This window comes from Lycorma delicatula, chromosome 11 (assembly GCF_047948215.1).
Source record: "Lycorma delicatula isolate Av1 chromosome 11, ASM4794821v1, whole genome shotgun sequence".
Lineage (NCBI taxonomy): Eukaryota > Metazoa > Arthropoda > Insecta > Hemiptera > Fulgoridae > Lycorma > Lycorma delicatula.
Window position 1 is genome coordinate 1,389,908 of NC_134465.1, and position 15,674 is coordinate 1,405,581.

The window sequence follows — 15,674 nt, forward strand, 5'->3', positions numbered from 1 at the left end:
CGTTAATCCATTCAATTTCAGATAAAATAGTGATATTATAAACAAATATTCTTTTACTCCAAATACAAATACTTATACTCCAAATTAAAATTTGTCTTTTGAGTACTTTAATAGTTTCTCCAGAACATAAATTAAAAAGCAAATTACAAGGTAGCTAGATCTTTGAATCACATTGTTTTCTTTACTACAATACGCCTTTCTTTATTGTAATGAATCATCTCTTACTGTAGCTAAGAATCTGTTTTGCTCAAATTACAACAATACTTTTATATATATATATATATATATATATACAAAAGTATATATATATTTTAAATCTTTAACAAGATTACTGAACGGTTTTTATCTAAATCGACAAAAATTATTGAACTAATTTTGTTTTTTATAAATAAATTAACTTAAAGGATTAAAAAAAAATGTTTCCGTACTGTCACAGCTTTTTTTGAAAACAAATCTGTTCTTATTTACTTCAACGCTATTTCTTTTCTTATTTTCCAACCGTTAAATATTATTAAAATAGTAAGGTTTCAACACCACCTTGGAAAAAAACAAAACATGTAATCGATTAATTATAAAAATTGTCGACACGTTACTTCCATAAAACTCAAAACATAAAAAATATATCGATACGCGATTAAATTTAAAAAAGAATAATAAAAATATTACTACTGTAAATAAATAAAATGTTAACATAATTCGTAAATTACATTCGCTTATAATTAATTTTTTAATACTACAAATTGAAAAGGAATTTATTGCCGGTAACTATTCGTATAAATCGATTAAATAAAAACCGAAAATTAAAATAACCAAAGAATTAAATACGACTGTACATAGCGTACAAGATAATATAATCGAACAAAAAAATAACTTAACTATATAAATGAGAAAATTGTGATAAACGAAGACGGAAATAAGCAAAAACAAAACAACAACAAAAAATATCATGAGATATTGTAAGAAAGAGACGGAGAACGAGGGAGAACGTAAGCGAGAAAGAGATAGTTTGATAGTCGGGACGAGTGAAATGAATAAGGAAGCGTTACAGCACAGACTGTACATAGATAGGAAGGATCGGTGAGGAAGAGCGGCGAGGAGTTTTCAACATTCCAGAGGTTGCCGATGTGGCAACACGGCAGCATAGCCGCATTCCTAGCATACCCCCCCACCATCCATAACACATTCTCATTATCTCTTGCTCGCTCTATCGAAATTCTCTCTCTCGTTACAGCAACTACTGTTGCTCTTGCTTATGATGAAGCCGCGAGCGAACACGCCACATAGACCGACGGGCTCGATGACTACCGCAAACGAAAAAAAAATTGAACCCCTCAATCCACTTCATTAAAAAAAAATTTACACGATTAAAAGCAGACTAAACAAATTGCGCGCTAAAATATGCGTTTAATATATAACAATATAAAAAGAACGATTAATAATTTTCGGCTAGTACCGAAAACTTTCTTATGACAGTCTGTTTTAAGTTCCTTAAAAAAAAAGGTCAACGTTTTTATACAACCCGAAAAATACTACCGACGTAAACCTCTAAAATCTGTTTCACCGATTACTTAATTGTTCGATTCAAATTTCGTTATACAAAATCATTTTTTCGTATTTTAAAAATAGGAATAAGTCACAAGATGTTAAATCAGCGTTTGTCGAATCGATTCGTAGCTAATCCATGCGATTTACAAAAGCGATTTCTAGTACATTGTTATGTCGGAAAAAACTCTTCTTTGACATACGCGATCGATTTTGCGTTATTTCATCGTTAAATTCGATAAACATACTCATTTGATGCCGTAACCTCCAGCCGGTCCAAAGTCTTATAGTTTTTTTGGAGCTTTACCAACAGTTTCTACCTATTGTTTCAATTATTCGCCTGTAATTCGTAGAAATGAATCCACGTTTTATCGACAGTAATAAATCGATCCAGATAATAATTTTGATTATTATCGTTTACAAATATCGTATCGTTCAACATAGTTTAAAAATTATCATACGATCGACTGTAAGCAAACAAGACACTCATTTTGGTGATATTTTTTGACATTGAAATATTCTTACAAGATATGAGTACGTTTAATCGAGTTGTTCACGCCAGCAATGTTATATATTCACTCTTCATCGGATGACGTTCCAAAACATCATTGATTTTTACAACGATTTCTGATGTTATCAACTTGGACATCCACTGTACGGTTATATTATTTTGCTTGTACGATCCAATTTAAATTCATAAAACAAAAAATAAAGCGATGGTATTAACGGTACCGAGTTCTCAAAGATATTTTTGAGCTTTGTATCTTGAAACGTTAAGCGTTTAACACATACAAAATACTTTTTTTCATTACAAAATAAAATGATAAAGTAGTTTACTTCGAAATGTTACAACAAACTAACGGATAGAATATCATAAAGTTTTGATAATTGTCATACAAATTATGTAACAGTGAGACCATTTGTTGCAAATCCGGATAATTATCTATGGCCTCTAAAAAAAAAAACCGGTCCTGGGAAGTTAGAAGCCTATTTTAATAATAAAAAATATATATATTATTTTCAGCCAAAAATATATATTATACTTATCGATAAACCGATGCTGATGTGTCATGTAAATTACGATGGTTTATTTAAATACCCGGCTATAGTAAAATGTTCCGAGGAGAAATTAAAAAATTCGAATTTTGCATTTTCAATTAACGACATTCCACAATCTACAAATAAAAAATCGATTCCAAAATTTTGGATCTATAATAATGTTTACGCCATAATTAAAAAATTCTTAAACCAACATGACAAAATTTGGTGCAGTTATGGATATACTATTCTATAGAAAACAAAAATAATTCTAGGAAAACAAAATTAAAAAAGTACAAGAGATAAACGGGTATGTAATAAATAGCTTTCTAGGTATTTCTATATCTCAAGAAAACGAATATTTGAACTAACGTAAACGGAAAATGGAATGTTTTTAATGTTTAATTTACCTCATACGTTGGAAGCTACTACACAGGAATATAACATGAAAATTCTGTACCGTAAAAAAAAAATGAAATTTTTTTTATATCTCCCCCTCGATAATATTTTCATAAAATAAAATTTACCCCCAAATGTACAGGAATTTATAATCCTCGAGCAACGTAGAATTAAATAGGTATGTACTTATAAAATGGACATTATATATATGAAATAAATAAGAACAAATATTTACGTCAATAATAACCTATGAATCTAAAATGAAATAGCTATAAAAAACAACGCACAAGAATATTCGTTTATTTATTTTTTTTGAACTGTGAATAATTATCATATAATTATAAAATTGTAATGATAATGTAATTATAATAAAAATTTAGGCTCTGTTGATGAATGACGCATGCATTCAATGTCGGTCTGGCAATAACAAATAAATAATAAAAGCTCAATTAATTAACAATGCAAAATCATTCTTATTATTTATTACATTAACAAATAACTTAATCAATATTAAATTCAGTATATAACATTTTCTAGGAATTTCTCCTATCTCACAATATATAATATAAAAAAAAATTAAAGACATAATAAATAAATCGTTTAATTACCTTAAAATAACAATAGTTATATACCATAATTTATTAACAGGAAAAACCTCTAAATAGCTTTAAAGAAAAAGATCGATAAAAAATCAACTGGAATAAATTAAACGATTGCTCTAGGCCCTAATTACATTCCCTCCCACAATTACGTATAATGAACACCTGGTTCAGGAATACGTTATGTATTTAAAAAAAAACACTCTCATACGTAGGCGAACGTTTGAGTTCAACCACGAAATGTTATTTTTCACTCGTTTCCAATTGGAAAATATAAATGAAAATAAAAATCACCGCAATGCGGTACTCTAACTGCAGCAGTTTTAAAACTGAAAAGTAATTACGGTCTGTCTCGGCTTTAAACCAAATACATTATAAAGTTTATTTTGTTGCCTCCAGACGTAAAGAAAAGCGTTCGGGTTTTCAGATGTAATCCCACATACCCAATCGTGTACCAAAAATACATACTATACAGATCGCATCACAATTGATGCGTAATAAGGCCAGATCTACAGCCACACACTACCGAAATTACAGACACTGGTATCAAGAATATGGAAAACGGGTGGTGGTTTGTGACAATGGACAAAAAAAACCCGTAGTAAGAGATAAACCAATCTTTCCAGAGGAAAGCCTAAAGGCCATTCCCCCGGCAATCAGCTTTCTTAAAGTAGCGGGCGTTCAAATCGTAATATTTAACTCAAGATGGAAATAACAAATCAATTAGAAACCGTAGTCATACTTTCAGCTGGAAGGTAAGTTCGAAAAGCAAAGTAAAATCATTCAGCGTCTAGGATGTCAAGACTCCATCGACCGCAGCAACCCGCAAAACTTTCAAAAGGATGACATCAGAAATCAGTTATTTTTCAGATTATAGAATTTGTTTTAAAATTAATTTTACACGTTCACAAATTCCGAGTAATATCACACTTAAAGGGCATCGCTTCAACTATGCCATTTTCGTTACCGACTAACGTCTAAAAATCAGGTCGCCTTCAACCGAATGGTTACGCCACCCGGCAAGGCAATATTACGCTTAAGAAATAACCGGACCAAGAAGTTCGTTATTTTTTTTTTTGTCTTCAGTCATTTGACTGGTTTGATGCAGCTCTCCAAGATTCCCTATCTAGTGCTAGTCGTTTCATTTCAGTATACCCTCTACATCCTACATCCCTAACAATTTGTTTTACATATTCCAAACGTGGCCTGACTACACAATTTTTCCCTTCTACCTGTCCTTCCAATATTAAAGCGACTATTCCAGGATGCCTTAGTATATGGCCTATAAGTCTGTCTCTTCTTTAACTATATTTTTCAAAATGCTTCTTTCTTCATCTATTTGCCGTAATACCTCTTCATTTGTCACTTTATCCATCCGTCTGATTTTTAACATTCTCCTATAGCACCGCATTTCAAAAGCTTCTAATCTTTTCTTCTCAGATACGCCGATCGTCCAAGTTTCACTTCCATATAAAGCGACACTCCAAACATACACTTTCAAAAATCTTTTCCTGACATTTAAATTAATTTTTGATGTAAACAAATTATATTTCTTACTGAAGGCTCGTTTAGCTTGTGCTATTCGGCATTTTATATCGCTCCTGCTTCGTCCATATTTAGTAATATTTCGTTCGTTATTATCAAGCGAATAATAGCAAAAGAAAAGTCAGTATAAAAACTATATGACATTAATAGAACAACCTTGTTATCAAGTATTCAAATTACAAGTTCATGAAACTTAAACCGGTAGTATAAATATGTAAGTCGTAGACCCAATTTATAGTTCAACATTGTTTGGTCTTCCTCCTTCCAGAGCCAAAATATTCCCAATTTCGTTATAAATAGAATCTTTGATTGTCGATCAACTGTGGTCGCACACATACACACATTAGTTTAAACAGACGGGTACAAAAGAATAAGTTCGGGTTGGGTAGACCGTTATTACTAACAGAATTCCAAGGGAATGGTAAAATTTGCAAGAGAAAATGGCTTCGATGACCTTTATCCTTAATAACAGAGGGGAAAATTTCAACAAAATAAACCTTTTTATTAAAAAAAAAAAAATGAGTTCAGGTAATAATAATTTGTATATATTAACAACGCAAATTGACAAGCTTTAGAATGTAACCCTAGACGAAAGCGTGTTTTCATTTAACTCGATGCCTTCAATTATCACCAAACTATAGGTATGATAGAAAAATGTCAATGAATATCTTTACTAAAAAAAAAAAAATTATGTCACAAAAGTCCCAAAAATGATATCACAATACAAATATAAAATAATGAATGGCCTGTTTCTTAACACATGTTTTAATCGTGACCTTCTTCCAGACCTATGATGACATTACTTACAAATTATTGTGGTTGAAGGAACATAAAAAAAATCGCATTCTCAAAAATACTTCGATTTCAACGCGAGGGGGTTGTGTTGAAAAGATTGATTTATGATTATTTTCATCGTACAAACATGAATTTCAAGTTAGTATAATTTATTTATTACGTGTTAATGACTCAAATGATTCTTAATTAAAAAAAAAACCTCTTATAAACAAAACGAACGCAAAAATAAACGTACAATGAATAACACATTTACAAAAATAAAATGTTAAACATAAAACAAAGGAATCTAAAAGAACGGGAACATTTGAATAAACTACTAACATCCTGCCGAACAGAAAGAAAAGAACCTACGCCGTGAATGTAATATAATTTAACAATTTAATGATCGATTACTAAGTTGACGTGCAACATTTACAACATTTTAAAAACTTTTAACGTAAAACTTATAGTATATGATTACATCTATTTAAAGTCAATTTTACATCGAAATTTTTTATCGCACGCTATCCAATAATAATAAAAACAACAGTATACAGTGTTTTCTTAAGATATCAACTACCTTTTCATTTACACACGAACTTGGCAAAAAAATCATACGTTTCAAGTAACACATATATTTTTTCGCTACGCTTAAGTCAAAGTATTAACAATAGAAAAAACTGGTCTTTCAGGATGTTAAGAAATCGATCAAACGACCCGTGTCCTTACCGTAAAAAAGATTTTTTAGATAAATGTAGACACATTAAAAAAAAAAAAATCATTAACTTTAAGGCTCATCTGTACCTTATATTCATTGAAGTAAACGTAATACGTTTTTACATTAAACAAAATCATGATTTGCAACAGGAAGACGACACAGAGGTCCCCTACATAATGCAGATATAAATCTTCTACCTCCACCCTTTTATACAAAGTATACATATGGAGAAAACCGTAGAACTTAATGCTAGTAGAATCGATTTACTTCCGGTCGACTATTCCTAATGTAAATTATTCGACTGACATCGCATACGGTAAATATAACAAAGATAATTTTTAATTAATCAACACGGCGATAGATGATAAACTTACTAGATAACACCGGTTCGATCTTCATTAAAATAAGCACAAAGGAGAATAATTTCCCTACGAAGAAAATAATAATACAACTACAGTAGAAATAACACGGAATGAAGTAACATGCGAAAATTTAAACGCCGTAATTTCTTAAAAATACTTTTACTTTCGCACATCGTTGTACACTTCATACTGTAAACATAGGCTAACGAACGAGCTATGATGCGATATCAGACCGTTAGTCCTATCGTTCTGATTTACGGGAAGGAGTAATCAGAAGTTTCTAACGACCGATCTATACTATTTCAACTATATCTACTTATGAGTATGAAATCCCCAATAATTCATTTAAAAAAAAAATTAAAAAAAAAATAGAAATAAAATTAAGGTAATGAGATGTTATAAAATCAAGGAAACGACATACCAAAAAGAATTTTGTTCCCGGCAGAGTAAGATAGAAAGATTATAAATAAATTAACTCCAGGAATTCATGTTAAGAAAAAAACCGGTAAAATCAAATAAACGTTCAGAAATTATTAATTTTTAATGCAGTGCAGCCATTTATGGCTGCGAAAAAAGACTGAAATATATACAGTATAAAAGTATACTGGATTAATGAAACTCGACGTGAAGAAAAAATTTTAAGACGACTTGAAAACAAAAAAAACCACGCCGTAATATATTTTTAAGAAAGCCGGGTTCAGAGATCATATTTTAAGGCGCTAGAGATAATCAGAAACGATATAAAAGAAGAAAAAGTAATTTAAAGGTTTCGAGTAAAGCAAATAAATCGAAATTAAAATGACATGTACGAAAAAATTAAAGACGATGACAAAAAATAATTTTACTTCAACCGTAATCCTCATCTAATTTCCTAAAAAGCACGAAAAAATTTTTTGATTGTCATTAATTCTCGTTTTTTGACGTAAGTTTCGTCCGCTAAAAAAAAAAAACCGATCTGAAAATCACACTTCTCGAAAGGAAATTCTTATCGACTGTACTTCCTTTCTTTTTTCCTGTTTAGCCTCCGGTAACTACCGTTTAGATAATACTTCAGAGGATGATATGTACGAGTGTAAATGAAGTGTAGTCTTGTACAGTCTCAGTTCGACCGTACCTGAGATGTGTGGTTAATTGAAACCCAACCACCAAAGAAAACCGCCGGTATCCACGATCTAGTATTCAAATCCGTGTAAAAATAGCTGGCTTTACTAGGACTTGAACGCTGGAACTCTCGGCTTCCAAATCAGCTGATTTGGGAAGACGCGTTTACCACTAGACCAACCCCGGTGGCTTCTTATCGACTGTACTAGGATGTAGTATTCTCAACATTAAAAAAAAAACAAATCGAGAGAGTTCCAAACAGTAACGAGGATGTTTCTATAATAAATCACCGTGTAGTGACATCTCGAAGGAAACCAGGAAGCTACGGCAAAGCCCCTCCACCGGGTTAACGTTGCTATGATCCGAATAATTACGCACGCTGAGAAGGAAAAATTGGAAAAGGGTAATTCATCGAGAAATACAACGCATCGGATTACGGAAACAAAAGGGAATACGAAATAAAATTAGCTGTAACTAGAACGATAACTAACAGTAATCAATCGAAAAAGAGAGAACAATTTATTAGCGAAATAATTTGAGATTAAGAATGTAATCTGAGATCTAAGAACCGAAGGAGAGGTACGATTTACGATTGAGCTAACAAAAACGGCATCAAAGAGATCATATAGAGGAAATCAAAAGAAAGTGTAAGGTTATGTGACGAATCAGTACTCATCAAATTTGATAGTGTACATAGTTATTTACTATGCCATTCAAGGACATATATTAAGGTTAAATCTTTATACAGGTGGCCCAGGAAGAAACTTTCACGCCAAGTTCTACCGGTAAAAATAACGAAAACGTCATTATAAACAAAGGTCTGAAAACGCTTTTTTTCGAGTTACGATTAGCGAAAGATTTCGTCCAATTTTCACCTTTTCTAGTAAAAAGAAGCCCTACTGTAATTTTTGAGACCCAAATTAAGGAATACAGTTGGTGGTTCCTCGTGTAATTTGAGTAAGGAAGTAGGATTAAATAGGTACCAGAACTGTAACTCCAGTAGTTTTAAAATATCCGACGTAACCATCGGCTTGGTCTAGCGGTGAACGCGTCTTCCCAAATCAGCTGATTTGGAAGTCGAGAGTTCCAGCGTTCAAATCCTAGTAAAGTCCTTTACACGGATCTGAGTACTAAAACGTGGATACCGGTGTTCTTTGGTGGATGGGTTACAATTAACCACACATCTCAGGAACGGTCGAACTGAGACTGTACAAGATTACACTCTTCATTTACACTCGTACACATCATCCTCTGAAGTAATTACCGGAGGCTAAACAGGAAAAAGAAAAGAAAAGATATCCGACGTAAAACACACTCGATATCAAAAAGCAAGATTTTTTAGGTTTGTAGTACAACAGTGTTGTTAAATAACTAATAAGTGCGGAAGATTTAGAAAAAAAATCTTGTAGAGAATTTAATTCTAAGAAAGTTAATGTATGTACTACCAACAAAAAGGAAATAAAAACTTTTAAAAATCGGATTTTTATTGAAGCAAAACAGACGAAAAATAAACAGAAAATGGTATTATCTAATAAACATTCTGTACCTAATAAACATTCTTCGGTGTTTCAGCATTTACGAAAGAAAGGGTCATTTTTAACCTTTTCGTTTTCTGTTGAACGTCTAGGCACTAATTCAAGGTGAATTTCACGTCGCACTGGTTTGTGAAAAACCAGTATAGCGCAACCTACGGAAAGAAAATCTTTGCGCCAGCAGAAGATTCAAAATTTGCCGCCAAAAGATTAGGCCCGGCGGTTAAACTTCTGTCATCGGTTACTAAACAACGCTGATAAGGTATACTCAATTTTATTTACCGATGGAGCCACCGCTTTTACGAGGAAAAATCTTCCATTCTAAACGGTCATTTATGGAGCGAAGGCAACCGACATAGTACTGTGGAAACTAGATTCCAACGTACATTTCACATTAATGTTTGGTCTGGCATTATTTACGACAAAATTTTTGGACCGTTTTTGTAAGGTTCTGCAAACTTACGGGAAATGCATACGTTCATTTCTTGAAAAACGATTTGCCGGCTCTTTCGGAGGATGTACCTTCACAAACTAAATTGGAAATGATTTTTCAGCACGATGGTGCAATGCCGCATTTTACTTTAGCGGCTAGAAATCACTTGAATGCTAATTTCGTAAACTGGATTGGAGCGATCGATCGATCACCACGATCATCTGACTTAACGCCACTGGATTACGGCATTTGGAGCTATATGAAAACGATAGTACACTGACAAAAAGTTAATAATAAAGAAGAGTTACTCGTTAAGACACGAAATCGTATTCGATTTATACGAAACTATCCTGAGAGATACGGAAAGCCTTGGAAATACTTTACGGCGGACAGAGTGCTGTGTACATTATGAAGGAGGGAATTTCGAACAATTACGCTAAGTTTATTATTATTCTATTGCCGTTTATCATTTCATGTATTTTATAGTTGTTTTGCTATATTAAGAATAATTTTTATCAGGTACAAAAAGAATAATACGATTTTCTGTCTATTTTCCTGTTTCCTTCATTAAGTTTTATTTACTTCTTATCGGCCGAATTTATATTAATTTTCTAAGAATTAAATTCTCTACAGGATTTTTTTCTAAAACTTCTCAATTTATTGGTCATTTAACAAAGCTATTGTACTACAAACATCGGATATCTTAAAACCTGCTCGAGTCGGTTCTAAGATCTATTTTAATCCTATTTCCCAGCTACAGGTAGATCGCAAAATATCCAGGAGATGAAATCCGGGCCGAGTCTTTCGCTAGGTGTGACTCGAAAAGAAAGCGTTTCCAGACCTATGTTTATATGAACTTTTTCATTATTTTCACCGGTCCAGAAAGTTCCTCAATTTCTTCGTAGGGCACCTTATTTACTTAAAAATAATGTTAAGAAAAAATATCTATAAATATATATATATAGGGTATAAGCCTGCTAAGGAAAGATGGCTGAACATACTAGACGTTAAGCTGAGCAGAATAGTCTCGATAAAAGTGTACGCGAGGAATGTACTTTTCTTATGTAGTGAAATTTGCAAAAAACAAAAGGTTTCTTAATATACTGTATACGATAATGTTTAGTAAAGCTGTACGCTTTCCGGAATGGCCGGAGCAACATTTAAACCTAACATGAGCTTCGTTTTTTAACATTTAAAACAAGAAGATAAAAACTTCTGTTTCTTTATATGAAATTAATATAATACTATCCACAACCGTATATAAGAGATTTTTATTCTATAAATATTTTATCGGTATTAATATTTAATCGCTCGGTTAACATTTAGCCAATAAACTCGCCTGATATACATTAGACTGTAGATATCACACGGTTTTCTTGTAGATTCCAGCACAGCACCGAAAACTTTAATCCAGTTTTATCAAGACTGAAGGAAACTTATATAAAAACTATCCAATTAATCGGTGAAAGACAGAACTGTACGAAATGAGAAAAGATGTTGAACTACGAAACGACTATAAGACGCCAAACTTCAATTCGGAATGTTACAAATACCCCCAAAAAAAATCTAATAAACAAATGTTGAGCTTACTTCTAATAAATCCTGGGCAGTATGAAGGTACTCTCTTAACATCTCCTCTTGAATCCTCCTCCATTCTAACCTAGGATCTTCTAATTGTGTACTATCTGTAAAAACAAGGAAACAAAAATAAATACGGAATTATAAAAATAAATTTACCCACATAATTTAATTTTTACCACAAAAAAAAAGGAAAAAGTACTTATGAATCATTTTGTTTCATATAATACCGAACAGTGGCGGCTTGTGTATAGATAGGTGTGTGTAACTGCAGCACCCCCCTATTTCCACTTCGTATTATCGTTAACATTTAATATAACGAGTCCTTTTCTTTATACTTGTACAATATATAATCCTTAAGCTTAATGACCGTTCCCCGATTTATGAAAAAGATACACAATTTTTGTATGGAACTGTACGTTTCACAGTTCCAGCGGCGTGGTGTTTGGCTGTTGTGCGCATGCGCACATTAGGAAGCTGAACGCGAGGCTGCGAGGGATGTAGAGCACTGTCGCTCCTGCAGTGCCGGCCCTGGCGTGTTGGTGGAAGGTAGTTCTTTCTTGCTCCGCGTGTGTAGGGAACGTTCCTTGTTTGTTCCCTGTTCTAGTTTAGTCGGCGGATGGAATATGAAAGCGTTTTAGTCGTTTTTTCAGTAGCGATCAAAAGATGGCGGAAAGCAAGGGCTACTTTGACTGCCAAATCTGTCCAAAAAAAAAAACCGGCTGGAAGGGCGAAAGAGAAGGTAATAAGTAAAAAATAATTATGTATTTGTTTTTGTGTATATAGAAATTTAAATTAAACACCGTTGGACTGTAGTGTTTTTAAGAGGACATTTTATCATGTTATTATCTAATAGTACTAAAAAATATTATCTTTATTGAGATTTTCTAGAAAAATATTTTTTTCGAGCAGCACCCCCTACTAAGCTACGAACCTCTATCGATACCGTAATATCTAGAACAGCATTCCGTACCGGTAAAGGCAGGATAATAAAATATGAATTATATTAGGATCGGAGCAGTTACTGTCAATACTCTCAACGTTAACCGACGAGGTGATTAAATAAGTGTTCCTATATCAACAATTACTTCTAACGATCGATGAACAGATCGTGAATAAACTATTCTACATCACCTATCTGCATTGTTAACCATATGACGCAAATATAAAAGAGTCGTAAAATTTAATCGTTTTTGTATTATCAATAGTCATAATTAAATATTAAATCTAAAATTTGGACATAAAGTTTATTTTTAATGCGAAAAAACTAATTGTAATTTTAAAAGTAAAATAACATAGAAAATCGATTCAATTTGTAAATTAAAATAATTTTTCCCAACTAAATTGTTTTATTTTCTTATTATTTCGTTGTCTTAATCATCTTAAAAGAGAGATAAAATTTCGAAAGATTGACATATTTCCATAAAGCAAGGCTTATCACTCGTAATATCTTGCAGTACTATTTAGTTTTTTAATTTAAAAAAATCTGATGTGGACACTACATGACTTCCTTGTACGCCTATAAATTACAAATACACATTTTTAAAAGTACATAATAAAATTTTACGTCATTAATAACTTTATTTCTTTTATTGTTGTTACTGAATATTATTGTTTATTGTAAACATGTTTTTACAATCGAGGTTAATTTATTAATAATAATTTATATGAGATAATTTAATAATATTAATAAATCAATATATTTAAATTAAAACGAAGTAAAAAAAAAAAAGAAGATAAAGTCCGATTCGAACCTATATGCCTTCCTCTTGTAAGAACTAATATTTCATTAATTAAAATTTTATTTGGCTATAACTCTGGAACCGATGAAAATAAGCACCGCTTACAATACACCGTTGAAAAGCTATCGATAAGGGCTCTTATTACTGCAGCTAAGAAGAAGTCCAAAATCCATTTTGTTCTTTGACTTTGGGCTTTTTTTTTGGGACATTTCTGGTCAAGTAGATAGCAAACAAAAAGGGAGGTGCACAACTAGATGTTACAACAGTCCTAATTACAAAATTTCAACATCCTACGACTAATCGTTTTTTAGTTATGCGAGATACAGACGTACAGACGTCAAGACAAAACTAGTCAAAATGGATTCAGGGATGGTCACGATGGATATTTCCGTTGAAATCGGAAAACCGAAATTTTTCGCGATTACAATACTCTCTTTTCATCGTACAGTAAAGAAGTAAAAACAAATATTAATACCAACTACTCAAGTCAACATCATCTCGACAATAACTTTCGAATATTTGATGGAATATCAAACGAAAAACTTAACATCGAACTTTGTTACTACTGTATACCTTAATAAGTTTACAATACTTCTGTTCCTTTATTATATGAAATTTAAATAATACAGTAGACAACCGAATTCAAACAATTTTTATAAATAAATATTTTGTTCTTATTAATATTTAATAATAGAAAATACTGAGCAGTTTCCATTCTTTGATCGAGTAATCGGTAAATTCGAAAGCCATCAATCAGATGGCTTTCGAATTTTGATTTTTTTTTATTCTCAGACTTTTAAAATAATTAGAAAACTGAAATCTGGTAGTTATTTAAAACATTCTTAATAGTAAAAAGTACGCACAAAATATCTCATTAACCCTTTCAACGGTTGGAAGCGTTAATAACAATATTCTTTTTGCGGTTATGGATTTGGAAATTTCATTATCTCTGAAGAGTTATATAACAATCTCGAAGAGGATGAATTTAAACTTAAAACATATGTCTGTTTGAATCGTGTCAAACTGTACACGGTCATTTATAAAACGGTTACCGATAATCTTAAACTTAAGTTTTAAAAAAGAAACCGTATATAAACCCCTAACAAACTTCAAACCCAATTATAATCGATTTAAAATCTAATACTCTGGTACATGCTTGCAAAATTTATATGCAGATATTTCTTACCGCTCGCGTACAAACATTAAAAAAAATCATACAAACGTAGAACCCGTAAACAGGTAAACTTGTTTGATCTACTAATATTTCATAGAATTCTATACCTTCTGAGTCAAATCTAATTATCAGATTATATAACAGTAACTGACGTCAAAATTTTCCATTAGTAAATAGAACGGGCTTGATATATAAGTTCATTACATTAGGCCCGATAGTTTTTATTTTCAATTCGGAATAGGATTAAAATGACGTTGCGAAATAGAAAAAAATAGAACGGTTTCTAAAAAATATCAATTATATTTAATTAAATTATCCCTTCTGTTAATAATCAAACAAATAAATTAATCGAAAATGCTTTTTTTAACACTGTAGCGATCGGATCTGTATTTTAATTACGTAAATTTACGTACAATTAGATCACGGCACATCTAAAATCTATGGTAAAACAGAATTTTTAAACCTAAATAATATGAAATGAAAAAAATTCTTTAAATATAGAAATAACAACAAAACTATATCAGAAAATAGATTTTTATAAATGTTAAACGTATAAATATTCAAACAGACAGATGATTATAAAAAGAGATAGTTGTTTTACAAGTTGATTCGAATAGAATTACAAAATCCATACTGCATAGCGTATAGTAAAACAAATGAACCTAACTGGAGTAAGTATTTAGTGTAGCAATAATAACATATACAGTAACATTTAAGTTCACTGACATTTATAATCTAACGCCAACCAATAATTATGGAACAACACTCCATAATTATATATATATATATATATATATATAAAACTCACGAAAAACTTTACGTCACCCGAATATAAAATACACATACACATAATGAATAATTATACAATCTTTTTTATAAATATTTTCGGTTTTATTATCGGAAAATCATGTAGTTTCCATACTTTCAAACCGAAGGAATAAATATATAACAAATTTCATTAAAAGTTAGAACAGATATAAACCAATTTATAACTCGAATATTTTGATCTTAATGTTTAATGTTTAAACCTATGTTCGTTTAAAATTTAAGAATCGCTGGACCGACTTCGATAACTGTTTTTACTAGATTTTGAAGTTTCAAAATCAAGTATCACATCATTCTGATGTGATTTTCACA

At 31.4% G+C, this 15,674-nt stretch overlaps 1 protein-coding gene across 1 annotated transcript in view; it reads right to left on the minus strand.

The window, feature by feature from the left end:
* Positions 1 to 15,674, minus strand: part of kibra (WW and C2 domain containing protein kibra) — a 160,250-nt gene that overhangs the window by 59,657 nt on the left and 84,919 nt on the right. Inside the window, exon 3 of the mRNA XM_075378346.1 lies at positions 11,634 to 11,728. Coding sequence (XP_075234461.1) covers positions 11,634 to 11,728 — 95 coding nt within the window. The remainder of the gene's footprint in view (positions 1 to 11,633; positions 11,729 to 15,674) is intronic.